Consider the following 16,607-nt stretch of genomic DNA (forward strand, 5'->3'; position numbering starts at 1 on the left):
TGTTTGTTGGTGAGGCTCACCACCATCCCTGCTCGTCTCCACCTGCGACACCAACTGCTGAGATCTTCTAGTCACAGACCACTTCACAACAACAATGGCGGACGACAGAGGAATTGGACCGTCACTGCCTGATGTGGTCCACCGGAAGTTGCGGGAGTGGAACCAGATGTTAGCAACACGCATGCACAAGGTCTACCAATTGTGTTTATTGGTTATATCGTGTAAATTTCAGTGTTTACACGATGTTTTTTCAGGGAAAACCTGGAAATTATACGTTTTTACGCACATGCTTAAGTACGATCCGGTCCGTCTGCCTGATGTGGTCCGCCGGAAATGATGGTGCTGGAGCAGGAAGTCACCGACGAACCGGTTTGCGATAAACAAGCGTTACTTGGTTCATTTCTTTGTCGCAGCCAAACTGCACAGACCTCACCCTAACCCTTAATCTAGACTGCAGAAGTAAAAATAAGTAAAAAAAAAACATAACCACGGACACATGCACTTACCAGTAAACGTCGCAATTTCCGGTTCCAGTCCTGGAATTTCCGGCGGACCACATCAGGCAGTGACATGGACTCATTGATGCAAAGCTCGGAAAATGTTTGTTATTCATCTCCTTTGGTTTATACACTGTGAGCACGCTTTTATGCACCACCTACAGGCCTGGCATGTGTACTACACCATCGTTTCCAAATGGATGCAGATTTTTCCCGAAAGATCGGAAGAGATTTTCACGTGGACAAGGCCGCGACCGTAATGTTTACTCTTCTGCAGGACGACCTTCATCTCTACAAGCATTTTCAACAAAGGTAGCGCTGCATGGGCGGAATATCCCGCAGTTATCGGTCACGATTGAGCCCATGCTCAGCGCACCGGCCGTGAAGTCAGGTTGAGGTCCAAACACACTGCTCCAAGTAAGAAGCTGCGTGAGATTTGAGGATCACGTGAGCGTGAAGTTGAAATTATCGGCTCCATAGTAGCAGCCGATAATTTCCCTGTTTTGGGGGGAAAAAAAAAACTGAAGTGACTTTCAGTGAGACGGAAGAGAAGGCATTTGCCTCTGGTTCGCTCTCGTGCCTCGGCTGGGGTTCATAAAAACATCATTATTTAGCAGGATCCGTGAGTGGGATGGAGACTCACGCGCAGGCAAATGAACAGATTCTCCGCAGTGCTGAAGGAGCAGAGTAAAGTCAAGAATCAGGAGGAAGAGGAGGAGGAGGAGGGGGAGTGGGGAAGACACGGGGACACAGAGAGGGAGAGAGAGAGAGAGCGACTTGACAGAGTGAGAGATAAGGAGGAGGGGGGGGGCTGAACTGCAAATTTTGGAGCGCAGACTCGTCAGTGCGCGCACTTCTGCTGTCAGCTGCGGTCGGATCCTCTGCGCCTCGCAAGGTGAGCAAACCTGACGACGATGACGAAGGTGGTGATGATGATGATGTGGAGGAAGGCTTCTCTTTCATCTCCATCATCTCCGCTGACGCCATCGTCTGCGCACGCCAGCGGCTCCGCGGGCACGAGTCGGACTTGGCGTCAGTTTTGGAATCCAGCTGCTGTGGTTTGGCGATGCGCATCTAGAAAGTCAGCGAGGCGGTGACGGGGGTGCGGTGGTGGTGGAGGAGGGGGGGCTCGGTGGTGTCAAGACGAGGCAGAGCTTTGGGGCAACATGCGTGCGGTCGTGCGCACATTTTTATTGATATGTAACGCGCATGCGTGCGTCAAAAAAAACGGAACTCTTGGCTAGTCTCGGGGATCCCATGTGTTCCAGCAGACTGCAGCACCACTTGCTGGGTCTCAGTGCGTGTGCGGGAGGGAGAGATGCTGCTCCGGTCCAGAGCACCCTGTGAGGTCTCTGAGGTCATAGTTGGCTGCGTGTTCCTGGGTGGATGTGCTTCTGTTTTGGATGACACACGGGTGTGTTTGTGTGACGGGGCTGGAGCGCGAGATGAGAACAGTGTACCTTATCACCGTTATGGACTGAACTTGACCTCCTGACCACTGATGAGGACCCTGCGACCCAGAGGTGGACAATTACGTTTCCTGAAGGGCCACATTAGCATCTGTAACTGCTGTGAGGGGCCATCATCTACAGAAACTCAGCTGTGACTACAAAACATGACGGGAAAATATCCAAAATATACAAAGATTATTATTATAAAGAGACTAAATGTAAGTCAGGATAGTATGAAGTGTAAATATGCGATGAAAACTATTGAAATATTTCATTTTATAGGCACTTAATTTGAATATAAATCAACATGACTAAAATGTTCAAGACAAAAAGGCAATTTATTTCAAAATATATTTTCAATATTCCTTCAATGTATTTTGAAGAACAAGAAAAACACGCAAAAATGGCCAATGAAAAGAAGAAAATTTTAGCCTTGAAAATGTGGTATATTTACTGCTGAAGTGGAGGTCGTGACTAAAAGAGAACAAAAAAAGGCAGAAAATTTACAATGTATCAGTTTAGTCTGACGTCAAAAAGGCCACAAAAGTACAGGCATCGGGCCACATATGGCCCCCGGGCCACACTTTCCCAGGTCCTCCTTTGCCGATTTCATGACTGGAGGTTGAGTGTTAACCTCACGGAACTCTGCGTTCACCACATGTGAAGATCGGTTGAGCTAAGATCTGAGGTCCAGATTCAAATGCCCTTCATCTCGTCCTGCTTGCTTCATGTAGCAATATGAGACAACCTGAAGTGCGGAAGCATCAGAACCTGGAGGTCGGCTGAGAAGAGCGGACCAGGAGCGTTCAAACACAAGAGGGAGGCTGGACGTGATAAAGCTGTGTCGGTAGCAAGTACTCGGCTCCGGGTCTCCAGGGTTGTGAACTGAGCTTCAGATTGTAGTGAACCAACTGTTGCAGCGCGGGCTCCGCTGTGACCCGGTTCCTCTCCGGAGCTTGGAGACCCGAGCAACCCAGAGGAAAGAGAAGTACTCCAAGAGAATTTGGGGAAGACTGACATGAAAGAATGAATTATTGATTCCCTGAAAGAGCATGGACACGAGCGGTGGAAGAAGCTGAGACGTGACGAGACTGTGTTCTGCCCATGTGCTGTAAACCAGGCTCCGGTCAGGCGACCTGTGCGAGAGCTGTTCTGTACCACAGTATCTGTCCGCCCCTCCAAACCTTCCCTTCTCCCTTCTTCCCACTGTTCTATCCATCGCTCATGCCAGTTGGCTGCGTCTCCTCGCTGCCAGCAGGGTGACATACTGCCTCCTCATCACAAAGCAAACATTCTCCCTCCGCTGTTTGTCAAACAAGCCCCGCCCATCAGCGCCGCGGGACCCTTTTGCCTGTCAGCACTGTCAGCTGGGCAAAGGTAAACTACGCTGAAGTCATGTAGGGGGGAAGAAGCAGAGATCACCTCCTGGAGCATCACCTGACCCCGGAGTCCAAACTGGCTTTGGTCCGGAGTTTGCTTCTTATGGGGGCCACACACTTTCAAACTCTTATAGGGGAAAAAAACCCTGCTGGACTCGGACTCACCGCAGCCTGTCGGACTATTTCAGAGACCCTGACTCCGAGTCCAGTTGCCTTGTTAAAGCCTTTCAGTTCTGCGGCGGCCGACTGGCGCAGGCCAGACAGAAGCAAGGTGTCGCGAGCACGGCGCTGACACAGCTGTCAGAATGGCTTAATGAAGTGGTCCATTTGGAGAAAATGTATTCTCCAAGCAAAGCTGCAGATTACGAAGCAGATTATTGCTCCTCCACTGACGATCCTGCTTTAATTAGAACTCAGACTCGTTCAGAGACTGTGAAGGTTCATTCATGGGAGTCACGGTCAGCGTCGGCTCCTGAAGAACCAGCAGTGACTTGTTTGTATCGGTAGGGTTGAGTCGCCAACGTGGTGAGCTATTTGTTCTGGGTTTATGATGTATTTGATGCTGAGTTATGAAGATACCGAGGTCATCGTAGGGAGTGACTGGAAAGGACTAGATCGGAAATGATGTCAGAGGGACGTGAAGAGAAGTTTGGAGACAGAGTTAGGAGGTCGGATGGTTTGGACATGTGGAGAGGAGAGACCAAGGATGTTGGAGATGAAGAGGAGGACAACCAGTGAGGTTCTGGTGGAATGAGGACATGAGGTGGTGACGAGAAGATGATGAAGGACTTGCTGAGAGGAGAAGAGGAGGTGGGGTCTGCTGGGAGACAACGTGTCAGATCCAGGACCTGATGAAGAATTACACCTCCACTGAAGACAGTTGAGAACCAAGAATGTTGGAGATGAAGAAGCGGAAGACAAGTTCTGATCGAAGGAGATAGAAGATGATGAAGGCAGGTAGATGTGGGAGACCTGCTTAAAAGAGAAGAAGAGGTGGGGTCTGTTAGGAGACAACGTGTCAGATCCAGGATCTTGGAGATGCCGAACAATGATGGTCATGTTGGAGATGAAGAGGAGGAGTGAGGTTCTGGTAGAGGGAGGACAGGAGGTTGTGACTAGAAGATGATGAAGACAGGTGCAGGTGGGGGACTTGCTGAGAAGAGAGGAGGAGGTGGGGTCTGCTAGGAGACAACGTGTCAGATCCAGGACCTGATGAAGAATCACACCTGCACTGAAGACAGTTGAGGACCAAGAATGTTGCAGTTGAGCAGGAGGAGTGAAGTTCTGATAAAAGGAGGACATGAGGTGGTGACTAGAAGATGATGAAGACAGGTGGAGGACGTGCTTGGAGGAGAAGAGGAGTTGAGACCTTGAGACCTGCTGGGAGACAACGAGTCAGATCCAGGACCTGATGAAGAATTACACCTCCACGGAAGACAGTTGAGGACCAAGAATGTTGTAGTTGAAGAGGAGGAAGACAACCAGTGAGGTTCTGATAGAGGGAGGACCTGAGTTGGTGACTAGAAGATGATAAAGACAGGTGCAGATGGAAGGACTTGCTGAGAAGTGAAGAGGAGGTGGGGTCTGCTAGGAGACAACGTGTCAGATCCAGGACCTGATGAAGAATTACACCTCCACTAAAGATGGTTGAGGACCAAGAATGTTGGAGATGAAGAAGAGGAAGGTGATGAAGACAGGTGGAGGACTTGCTGAGAGGAGAGGAGGAGGTGGGGTCTGTGGAGGTCAGGACCCGATGTAGTATTACACTGAAGACAGAGGAGGACCATGATTGTTGGAGAACAATGATGGTCATGATGGATGAGGTCATCCAGAAGTGGCAATGCTTGACAGATTCTGAGAGGCTGTTTGCTCATGCTCAAATGTGCAGTGACTTGCCAAGGTGGAACTCAGTGTGTGTCCCGCCTCTTCAGCAGTGGTGACTATGTTTGAGGACCACTTCATCCACCAGTATTAGAAACGTGGTTGAGTGAAGGTCGACACCAGCAGAGATGATGGTAACAAGGAAAAACAACGGCCCCAAAAGTCACCTTGAGCAGAGTGGAGTCTAAACTATAGGAGGTCAGAGGTGAGGATCAGGTGGTGCAGCACTTCCTTCCAAGCTTTCCTTTAGTTCCTGAAGCAAAAAGGCCCTCACTCGTGTGACAAATGCACTTGCTTCAGCAGGACCGTCTTTGGGTCAGAGGCCAAATGAAGGCGCTGTCATCTCCGTCCGTGCAGGCGAGTGAAGAGCAGCAGGTCTGAAACATCTCCTTCTGCTGGTTCAGGTTTATTGCAGTGCTCAAGTGTGTGTGTGTGTCGAGGTGTGTGTTACTGCTTCTCCTCTCCATGGCGCGCAGAACAGGGAGCACTAGTGCCACCTAGTGACCAACATCCTCCACTGCAGGTTTCCACAGATGAATTGCTGCAAATGTCTTTTAATCTTGAAACATTTTCACAGCAACGCAATGAGTTTGTTTACTAATTCACCCTGGACTCAGACTCTCAGTGTGATATCCAAAGCTTATTTTTCAGGAAACAAACGCTATTTTTGAATGAATAAGAGTCAATTTGGGGTGGAAATGAAAGGAAAAACGGTTTCCTGCAGAGACTTAATATCGCTGTTTTGAAACTAATTTAAAATGAAAGTGGGTGTTTCAGTGGACCTGACGCTGTCTTTAACATGTGTATCACGAAGCTTTGAAGCTTTAGTGATTTCAGATTCTTTCACCGGAGAAACACTGCGTTTATTGCTTCTGTGCTGTGTGGAAAGGCCCAGACTCCTCTGGTGCTCCAGTGCTGTTACAGCTGATTGTGCCGTCGTGGAGTGAATAAGTGGCGAGCGCGAACAATAAAAAGTTCGTCTCACGTAAGTGATGTTTGGGTCGACTCCAGGTCTGAGGTTTTTCAAGTGCGGAGAACCAGTCGCAGTGTCAGCGGCACTCGAGTGCTTCACGCTGCCAACACAAAGAAGTGGGTTCATTTTAAACACAGTTATGGAGGAGCCAGCTCCATCTGCCCCTTTTTTTAGTGTTTGGTTTGTCTTTTCTTCACAGCGGAGAATATTCAGAAATAAATGATAATAATAAGTAATAAAATGTTAAAATATAAATATGTTAAACGTTGACAATAAAGTGGCCCTTCACCTTCATCTGCGTTCACAACTTATCATTCATTACTAAATACATTTTTAATGTATCTCACTTATTTTCTTCCTCAAAAGTCTGAAATGTCAAATTAAATTCAATTCTTTCAATTCTCATTTTAACAGTATTTATTGTCACTCCAAATACAGAATAAATATATTTTACGAAATTATCTTTTTCTACAGTTTTGTTCCCAAGATATTCATACCTCAAAAGATTTCCCAGTATTTATGACTTATATTGAGATTAACCTATAAAAAACTATAATAAAGCAACATATTGAAGAAACATGATGTCACGTCATAATATTATTTCACTGTTTTGATATTGTTTTATAGTATTTATGAACAAAGTTAGAGTTAGATTTCACAACACTCACAGTATGTGGTGTGGTCCTTCGTCCTCCCCTGCACTGGACGGATGGGTTTGAATCATCTGGTATGAAGTATAAAGAGACTGGAAACACAACAGTGAGATGGATTTTTGTGGTTTCATAACTGGAATGTTTCTGCGCCTCAACTGACGTGAAAGTTGTTTATAGCAAGAAGAAAAGAGAGTATTTTTCTGGAGTGAAATGATGCTATCATGGTCTCCTGCCTGTTGGAACACAAGGAAAAAGGGAAGTGAGAAGAGGAAATGAAGCAGCTTTTCATTGTTCTCTGTGCGTCAGATTATGTTTTCACCGCAAGGTTTCCGGAGAGAGTCGGAGCCGATCTCGAGGTTGCTCTCCAGTCTAATTCCCCCTCTCGTCCTTGTCTAGCTGCTGAACTCAAATTCAAGATGTAAACTCTTTGAAATGCACGAGTCGGTTCATGCAATGGACCCTGCGTTTGGATTATAATCCAGCTCTTTGACCGATCCCAATCCTTTCCTCCTCAGATGAGCTCCTTCAGCACCAGGGCTCTGACGCTGCTCTCCTCGGTGTTTGGCGCCTGCGGCCTGTTGCTGGTGGGTTTGGCCGTGTCGACCGACTACTGGCTGCTGATGGAGGAGGGCATCGTGCTCCAGCAGAACCAGACCATGGAGGTGAAGATGGGCCTCCACTCGGGCCTCTGGAGGGTCTGCTTCGTGGCAGGTAGGACTTCATCCCAGTCATTCTTCCACTGTAGGGGAGGAGGTGGTCCCAGCTACACAGGGGGAGAGACAGGGGACGCCCTGGAGAGGAGGACACACTCACACAATTTTTAGTTGTGTTATTTTTGGAGGAAACCAGAGCGTCCAGTGGACGACGCAACTCCTCAGAAAAAGCAGAGCCCGGCGTGTGCCCTTCATCCCACCATGGTGACAGACTCACGAACAGCAGGATGATTATTGTCTGAAAACTCCCGGCTCGGCAAAACATTTTTCAGATCAACACCAAACTCTGACCCTCCGTGCAGACAGCAGCCCATTATTGTCGGAGTCGTCTCCGCGTTCCGGGTCACCATGGCGTCGCTCTCTGGAGGCGGCCATGTTTGTGTTTCTCTGTTGTCTGGTGCCGGGAACAAAAGGTCAGAGCAGGAAAAACGCCGTGGGCCTTCAGATGCAGCGCGTGCGGCGGAGTGTGGCACGAATGTGTGTGGAACGCTCCCCGCACTGAGCGCCGGGCTGCGTGCCTCCAGTTGGACTTGCATTATCATATTATCTGTGTCTGTCAGCTGGACCTGACTCTCTGCTCACGACCTCCACCTCTTTCTTAGTGACTCTCCGTCCACTTCCTCTGTCTCCCGCCGTGAAGTGACACCTCCACATGACCCGCTCTCCTCTCCCCAGGGCCGGAGAAGGGCAGATGTGTGGCGTCCGAGTACTTCACCGAGCCAGAGATCGAGATCACCACGGAGAACACGGCCAACATCCTCAGTGAGTCACCGCAGAGGGAGCCAGCCGTTCACTCAGACTCACTCGGGATGGAGCTGACCCCAAGTCATGGAGAGTGGGTCCCGCCCACGTCCGAGGAGATGCCCGCCTTTTGTGTTGGAACTCGGAAGCTAGTTTCTGCTACACAGAGAAACTAGAGTTGGGAGTCGGAATTTCACTGATACAATAGTCAAAATAAATAAGTACAATTTAAAAAAATGAAATACAAGAAAAATAAAATATTAAAAAGGCACAACCATATATTTTTAAATGATTATAACTGTTATACATTTATTATTATCATCATTATTATAGTGAAACTGTACCACGAACATTATGGAGTTACCAATAAAATGTATTTATAATGATCATAATAACGATAATTTTAAGGAGTTAAAAAAGTGCTGATCTGTGCACTCAAATCTTTACCTGCAAGCAACTGATGGTGTCATCAGGTGTATTTTTGTGCACAGATTCAAACCAGGAATCACTTGAGAATCTGTTGAACAAGAACTAAAGACAGCCCTCGTCTCGTGTTCTGCAGCTTATTCACCAAAAGCTATGTTCATATTCATGTTCATATTCAAGGCGATTTATCCGACAACACTGACAATGGTCAATGTGCTGACGTCAGCGCTTTAACCGGCCGTGTTAACCAATCGGTGGCCAAGTTTTACAGCAGAGAGGGAAGATTCAGCGACAAGAAAAAGAGAAGAAGCTCATGGTTGCGGTTGCTAACCTTCACGAGAGCTTCTCTGAAGGATCTGTTGGACCCAGAGTCGATGGTGTCTGAATCTTTTGTTGAATTCTAGTCGATACTTTCGTGACCCACTTCTTTATGTGTATTGAGAAACGGAGTGAAGTTGCTTGAGTGGCTCGACTACTCTGGTGTGAGTAGCGCCATAAGTGTTGCCAAGTTGTGTCTGGTGTGGACCCACCTGAAGGGTGTGGTGTGGGGCGGAGCCTACGTGAGGTCGGGGACACCCTGGACAGGTCACATGTTCATCATGGGACACGTGGGCAGACCACCACTGACTAAAACACAGTGATGAGCTGATGAGGCTTCATGAAACACTGTCTTTATTTTCGGGCCCCACTAGATGGCGCCCTCTGTTCTAAACTCTTTGGTGATGAACAACCATTTTAGTGAAACCTCACGACGTCTTTAAACCCAGATCGCCACCTACTGACCCCAGAAAATGAGGACACTGTTTCATGATGCCTCACTAGCCCTTTCCCTACTAAAACATTTCTGAGACATGTCGCGGGATGCTCGGCGGCATGGTAGCGCGAGGTCTGTCTGATGCGCGGTTCTTGCTAGCTGGAGCCCAACGTTCATTAAAATAGTATTAAATAAATAATAAAGTCGACAACCAGGAGCCAAAATTGAACAATCTCTCTCCTTCAGAAATGGTTCGGACCGCGACGCCCTTCCCCATGGTGTCGCTGCTCTTCGTCTTCACCGCCTTCATCATCAGCAACATCGGACACATCCGACCACAGAGGACGATCCTCGCCTTCGTGTCCGGAATCTTCTTCATCCTGTCAGGTGGGAACGTTGAATTTCCTCAAACTGCTGCAGTGTATTATGGGAAGTGGCTTGAATTACAGGTGCTAACAGGTATTTCCTTCCTCTCACTTCTGTGAGCGAGTCACGTTTATCAGAATCTGTCGGCATCTGGATCTCCTCGCCTCCTTGTGAGGCTGGTCGCCCAGCGTGAGGCTGTAAATGAATAGTCGGCACAATGACATCACTTCCTGCAGGACACAGGCTGAGACTCGCCCCTGCTGAGGGTCAGGCTGACGGAGTGATGGAGCAGATGCGTGACTCATCACTTGTTCCTGAGCGGACATGATGATGTCATCTGTTTTGTGCTCATGAGCTCAAAAGTGTCGACTGCTGACCGGACAAATGCACACGTGGGATTTAAGGCTGCTTTAATTCTGCCGTCACGTGACCCGGGTTTGTCTGGAGGGCAGGTCTGAGACGCCGCAGATCCCATGTACGGAGAGGACACAACCCAAAACTAGAGAGAGCTGCAGAATCATCGCTCGCTCTGTCACAACGTGTTTTCCTTTTCCTCGCCTCCTCCAGTCTTTTCTTTCCATCTTTCACCTCCGGGTGGTGTCCTGCTGCGGATGTGCATGTTTCTGCATGTGACTGCGCACAAAACCACCAGGAGGGGGGGGGGTTCTGTCAGCAGCTGTCATTCATAACACTGACATCTGCTGGCCAGACCTGTGAAGAGCAATATATTGTTATTATTCATGTTATTATTGTTGGTGTTGATAATATTTTTTCTTCCAAAAATATAATCTGTGATCCGTCATTACAGTGTAATGGGGGAGTTGTTTATTTTTATTTTTATTTTTATTTTTATTTTTATTTTTATTTTTATTTTTATTTTTATGCTTCATCAAGGGTTTGAGATACTTTGGAACCAGAGTGTTTTTCAGCAGTGTCCTTGTTTTTACAACCCACTAGATGGCGCTCTCTCCTCTACAGTTGGGGTTTTTTAGCAAGTTTGAATGGCTCCTCACATTTTTTTTATGGAGGGCCCCACCTACTTAGCTCTGAAAATGAGGCCTCATGAAGCTTCATCATGGTCCTCTCTGTTTGTGGACTGACTTTTCAGTGTGTGTGTCCCAGGTCTCAGTCTGGTGGTGGGTCTGGTCCTCTACATCTCCAGCATCAACGATGAAGTCATGAATCGACCCCGAGAACCCGAACAGTTTTTCCACTATCACTACGGCTGGTCCTTCGCCCTGGCTGCGTCTTCCTTTCTGCTGAAGGAGGTGAAAACACACACATTTGTATCCCTCTCCCCCTGAACACGTGGCTCACCTGAACCAGGACTCTGAACCAAACTGAGACCCAGTTTGACCCAGTTATTTGGAAATCTTAACCCTCAAATCGATGCTTGGATTTTAAGGTCCTCACAAGGAGGTGTTTTGTTTACAATTGGTCCCCACAAGTCAGGATTAAACCAGGCGCACACACACAGTCTCAACCGTTTAATGTGGAGCGTTTAGCAGAACACTTTCATGCGTCCACAAATTGCTTCCTGGGACGCAGCCGAACACACACACACACGCTCACACACACACACACACAGGCGGTGCACATCAATATTCATAACTGTTAATATGTGGAGCACTTGAGGGCAGCGCTGTGGCAGCACATCCTCTCCTCCTCCGGTGCTAATCTCTTCCTCACATCTCTCCTCCTTTATACATCTGGTCCGATCTGCTCTGCACATGAGCATCTCTGTCTCCGTCCTCTCTTCTTCTGTAACTCCCACCCGTCCTTTGACTTCCCTCTCTCCTCCATCTTGTAGCCACTCTCCTTCCTTATGTCCTCCTTCTTTATCTCCTCCTTGCAGCTTCTCTGACGCTCACACCTCCTTTCTCTTTCTCTGCAGCGGCGTCTCCTTTCATTTTCATCTCAACTTTTTTTTATTTTCTACAGCTCTTTCTCTACGGAAAGCTAGGAGGGCCAACATTCAGAAATACATTTGGAAGCAAACACAGAAATGAAAACGGAAAAAACTTCCAAATGGAAATCAAAATTCCCACCTTGACTTCCATCTGTTTCTGACTTCTAAAACTGCCCTGTCTCTGCTTGTCAGGGAGCAGGAGTGATGTCCGTCTACCTCTTCATGAAACGCTACGCCGAAGAGGAGGTCTACAGGCCCCACCCGGCTCTCTACCGCCCCCGCATGTCCGACTGCAGCGACTTCAGCGGCCAGTTCCTGCACCCGGACTCCTGGCCTCCTCCGCAGCGCGGACGCAGCCCGTCCGACGTCTCCTCGGACATCTCCATCCAGCTCACCCAGACCCCGCCGCCACAGCCTCCGTCCAAAGGCGGGGCCAGCGGGCGACAGACCCCTTCCTCTTCCTCCGGCCCTTCGTCGGCCGCCAGTTATCCGCTGCAGCCCGTGTCCTCCTCGTCCACCTCCTCCTCCTATCCTCACCCTCTCCATCCCAGCTCCACCCTTCAGAGGGCCTCGCACGTGCACTCTCAAGCCGCCGGACCTCCCCAGTCCCTACCGATGGTGGCGCCCCCTGCTGCTGTTCCGCCTCCACACTATCACACGCACATGAGGATGAGCGCCTCGCCCTGCTAAACCAGGCCGGCAGAGACCAAAAACTGAAGCACATGCGCTGGTACCTGTTGGAGCAACGAGGGAGGATATAAAACATCTGTTGCTGGAGGGATACAGTCGTGAAGGGGCACTTTCTGAAATTTATTTCAAAAAGAACAAGAGGCTGAGCCTGGATTTTTGAGACTGAAGTGGCAAGGAAGTGCCATGTCAGTCATGATGGGCTGATGAAGCTTCATGAAACACCGTCTTCATTTTCAGCGCCCACTAAATGGCGCCCTCTGCTCCACAATCCTTAGAGATGAACAACCATTTCAAAGTCAACTCAAATCATTTTTAGACCGAGAGCGCCATCTACTGAGCTCCGAAAATGAGGACGCTGTTTCATGATGCCTCATCATGTAAGGGTGCGCCCTGTGAGGCTTTTGTTGAAATGAAAACATGCTGATTCGGCCAATACATTGCAAGCCTTAGAATTACCTTAAAACAGTGATGGGTTGATGAGGCTTCATGAAACAGTGTCCTCATTTTCAGAGCTCAGTTGGTGGCGCTCTTGATTTTTAAAATGAAGGTTGCACAAATCCAAAGACTTTAGAGGATGGAGCCATCTAGTGGGCTTTTGCGAACGAGCATAGTGTTTCATGAAGCCTCATAACAAATTATACGCTGTTTTTATAGCTTGCAAATTATTGGATGAATCAGCATGTTTTCGTTTCAGCCAACTGTATAGGTTCAATCACACTAAGAGACAGATAAGTGGCGAAGCTTCATGAAGCCTCATTATCCAAGCCCAGTATTCGTTTCTTTAGCTTTGGGGGACTAGTTTACTGAAAATATCGTCTTTGAACAAAGAGCCCCACCTACTGGGCTGTTAAGGGGTAGACAATGCTTCATGAAGCTTCATCAGCCCACTGTAAATTTTCAGTCCGCACAAGATGACTTCATAAGCTTTGGCTATGAGGGACTATTTTACTGTTAACTGGCATCATGTTGGGGCCGAGAGCTCTTCCTACTGACGTGTGATGTAGGGGGCGCTGCTTCATGAAACTTTATGAAGCGCCAAAGGTTTTTTAGCAGGGACAAATGTAGCCAGAAGGTTTCTCATTAAACGCACAATACCAACAAGACAGATCACATTTCCTCAGACCAAGCTTTGGAACTTTCTTTCAACACACACCAGGGAGGTTTGGGGAGCAAGAACGAGACCCTCCATGGTTACTCAGACCCCGACCATGACTGTGTGACAGATGCTGTGTTGGAGGAACAATCCTGAAGAGGAGTGTCTACAGACTCAAACATGCATTCTAGAATCGCATGCTTCATCAGGACTTCCATCAGAGCATGAGGACCACCGTACCTACAGCCGTTGTTCTCCAGAGGAGCGTTCTTGTGGACAAGTCTGTGTCTGAAGTGATGGGACAAGGACATGATCTCAGCTCCAACATAGAGATTAAAGAGACCAATTTTCATATCAACTTTAAATCCCACTTGTGGGTCCATGAACTCGGAGAAAAGCTTCTCACTTTTCTTCCACCAGAGACTTGAAGTCGTAATGATGTGCTGGTGAAGCTTCATGAAGCTGTGATACATTCCAGAGCCCTGTAGATGGCACTGTCTGCTCTATACGCTGTAGCTACTTAACTGAAACATTGCTGACAAACAGAGAGCGCCACCTACGCAGCTCAGGAAACGAGGCTTCACGAAGCTTCACCAGCCCGTCTCACCTGGCCTCCTGTTGTTTGGGGGGTTCCTCTGGAGCAGGAAGGGTGTAAATAATTAGAAAAGATACTTTAAAGAATTGAATTAAAAACAATCGCAGTGTGTCAATCGTCGTTGCCTCGGAAGCTACCAGGTCGGGAAGGTCCTTGAGCAAGGCACTAGAACCAGAGGCAAGCTCCCTGTTCATGTGGCTCCGGCTCGGCGAGGCTCGTATCGCTTCCATCTCCACGATAAACGCCACGATAAATGTAGCCAGAAAAACCTGTGAGGAACCGACTCAGTAGCGTCCGCTGGCGTTTGTAGCGGAGCTTCACGGTTGAGTGTGAGGACAGTGTGTAGCAAAGCAGCGAACTGTCAGCATCTTTCATTTCCGCCGTCGCCGGCGGCTGTGACTTCGCCATTCGTTTCTCCTCAGTATTCGCCAAGGCCAATTTTCTATGCTTTCCTTTCAGCGCTAACCAACTGTTGTAAATACACTTTCTCTGTATCTACTGTACTTGTTTACAGGATTCTTTCAATCCAATATCAGCTATTTATTCAACATGTGCTGGTTTTATTTATCGCTGCTGTGATTTATGTTTGGACTAATAAAGCTTCCCAGCCTCGGAGCAGCTCTTCATGGTTTCAGGAAGTGAATGGGGCGTAGTTTCCCATAAGAACCAGCTGGTGGCAGCAGACTCTAAAGTAGGAAGACAAGTAGGATTGTACGACATGTAATCCTCCTCCTTTTTTATGGTGGCGCTGTGTCAGCTCTGGGAGGGAACCGAGGTTAGTGGCAGGGTCACCAGGCAGTGAGGAGGCTCAACTGAGGTTCAGAGATACACTTCTTATAAACCACCACTGAACCCTGACCCCGGGGTCGAGGGGGGGTGGAGTCTGTCCAACAGGAGCCAGAGATGCTTCCCCCACATTTGGACCCGCTGAGTCACTTTCCAGCCGCGACGGGTCGGCGAGGGGGTGGAAGTGTTGGCTCCCTCTGGAGGGACGGCCTGTTCACTCACTTTGCTGATTCATACTTCGGGCAGAGCCGTTTGTAATCTGCTGAATATTGATGACTCACGGCTCCGACCAGTCTGAGTGGAAGGAGGCGACGCTCCCTTCCATGGATGCCATCCCTCGCTGCTTCAGCTTCATCCTCTCATTCATGTCCAGTTGTGTTGCCGTGGCAACAGGGATATCGGAGCCGTCCCTTTCCCCGGCCCTGATGAAGATGAAGCCTGTCTTTCTGTTCAGTTCTCCGCCCAGGAACAAGTGCAAGATACAGCTGCAACTTCACATTTACACTCCGCCTCGGCTCTTTTTTCAGTATTTATGAGTCGCTACTTTGCAGCTAACACTCACACTAGAGGCCCGATGAAGAGACCCGCATTAAAAAAGGTTTTTATCATTTTGTATGGAGGGAAAGTGCTGTGAAGACAGACTGGAGTCGCTCAAACCTGCGCTCTGTGCCTCCACAATTTTAGATCTAAACTTTTGTTATGTTTATGTCATTTAGTTTAAAAAATAAAAAAGCTTGTCCAATACAAAAAAAATAAAATAAGATCACTTTTATTAGTTTAATGAGCGCAAATATATATTTCATTGCATATCAGTAGATATGCAATCATCGTGGAAATAACAATAATAATATGATGGATGAATTCAAATCAATCAATACTATAGTTAAGTGAAATGCACTGTAAAAATAAACAAATCCATAAATAATAATAATAATAATAATAATAATAATAATAATAATAATAATGGGATTTTTTGCTTTAATAAGTGACAAAAAAAGGAAAGGAAAGTTAGGATGATGAAGTGATTCAGTTTCAATCAAAATAAAATAAAATGAAATACAATAATAGAAAATAAAATAAAATAAAATACACATTGTGAGTTCTGGATTTTCTGACCAACTCTGATCCTGAACCCTACTAGACCCAGCCACCCTACACGCTCCAGAATAAACAGTTCTTCCTGGTTTGGCTGCTGGAGCTTCATGAAGCCTCATTTTCAGAGCCCAGTGGTTGGCCCTCGATGTTCAAGGACAAACATCATAGTGCCATCGAGCGAGGACACTGCTTCATGAAGCTTCATCTGGCACTCACGACTGACATGACTGCACTGGTGTGTGTGTGTGTGTGTGTCTGCCAGTCAGTGCATGACTGAGATTGTGTGTGTGGCTCAAACTTGTGGAGGTGTGCACGCACTGTGTGATGTTGACATGCATATATTGATTTGTGTGTGTGTGTGTGTGTGTGTGTTCAGAAGCGCGTTCGTGCGCGGGCCTTTGTCATATTCCATCAGTTATCACACATATTCATGAATTCCCATTTTATAATCTGAGAAGGACTGAGCTGATGTTGCATCCACTACTCCCACAAAACACACACACACACACACACTCTCTCGCCAGCTCCATCATAGACTTTAGAATCCTCTGTTACCATGGTGACGGAATAGAGCACGCTGTTCTCTTCTGTTGCTTCATCTCTCT

At 47.7% G+C, this 16,607-nt stretch overlaps 1 protein-coding gene across 1 annotated transcript; it reads left to right on the top strand.

Annotated features, from left to right (window-relative positions):
- Window positions 1-1,294: 1,294 nt before the first annotated feature.
- cacng7a (calcium channel, voltage-dependent, gamma subunit 7a) lies at window positions 1,295-15,265 on the top strand. Its single transcript, XM_053864038.1, has 6 exons — window positions 1,295-1,392; window positions 7,350-7,545; window positions 8,223-8,309; window positions 9,715-9,855; window positions 10,957-11,102; window positions 11,936-15,265. The coding sequence occupies exons 2-6, from the start codon at window positions 7,350-7,352 to the stop codon at window positions 12,431-12,433; spliced, it is 1,068 nt and encodes a 355-aa protein (XP_053720013.1). The 5' UTR covers window positions 1,295-1,392; the 3' UTR covers window positions 12,434-15,265.
- The last annotated feature ends 1,342 nt before the right edge of the window (window positions 15,266-16,607 follow it).

The sequence above is a fragment of the Synchiropus splendidus genome, chromosome 4, assembly GCF_027744825.2.
Source record: "Synchiropus splendidus isolate RoL2022-P1 chromosome 4, RoL_Sspl_1.0, whole genome shotgun sequence".
Lineage (NCBI taxonomy): Eukaryota > Metazoa > Chordata > Actinopteri > Syngnathiformes > Callionymidae > Synchiropus > Synchiropus splendidus.

What these genes read in the sequence shown, in the direction of transcription:
- cacng7a (XM_053864038.1), top strand. Translation starts at nt 7,350, where the DNA reads ATGAGCTCCTTCAGCACCAGGGCTCTGACGCTGCTCTCCTCGGTGTTT. An exon ending in GAACACGGCCAACATCCTCA is followed by an intron (nt 8,310 to 9,714) that starts GTGAGTCACCGC and finishes TCTCTCCTTCAG; the next exon opens with AAATGGTTCGGACCGCGACG. An exon ending in CTTCCTTTCTGCTGAAGGAG is followed by an intron (nt 11,103 to 11,935) that starts GTGAAAACACAC and finishes TCTGCTTGTCAG; the next exon opens with GGAGCAGGAGTGATGTCCGT.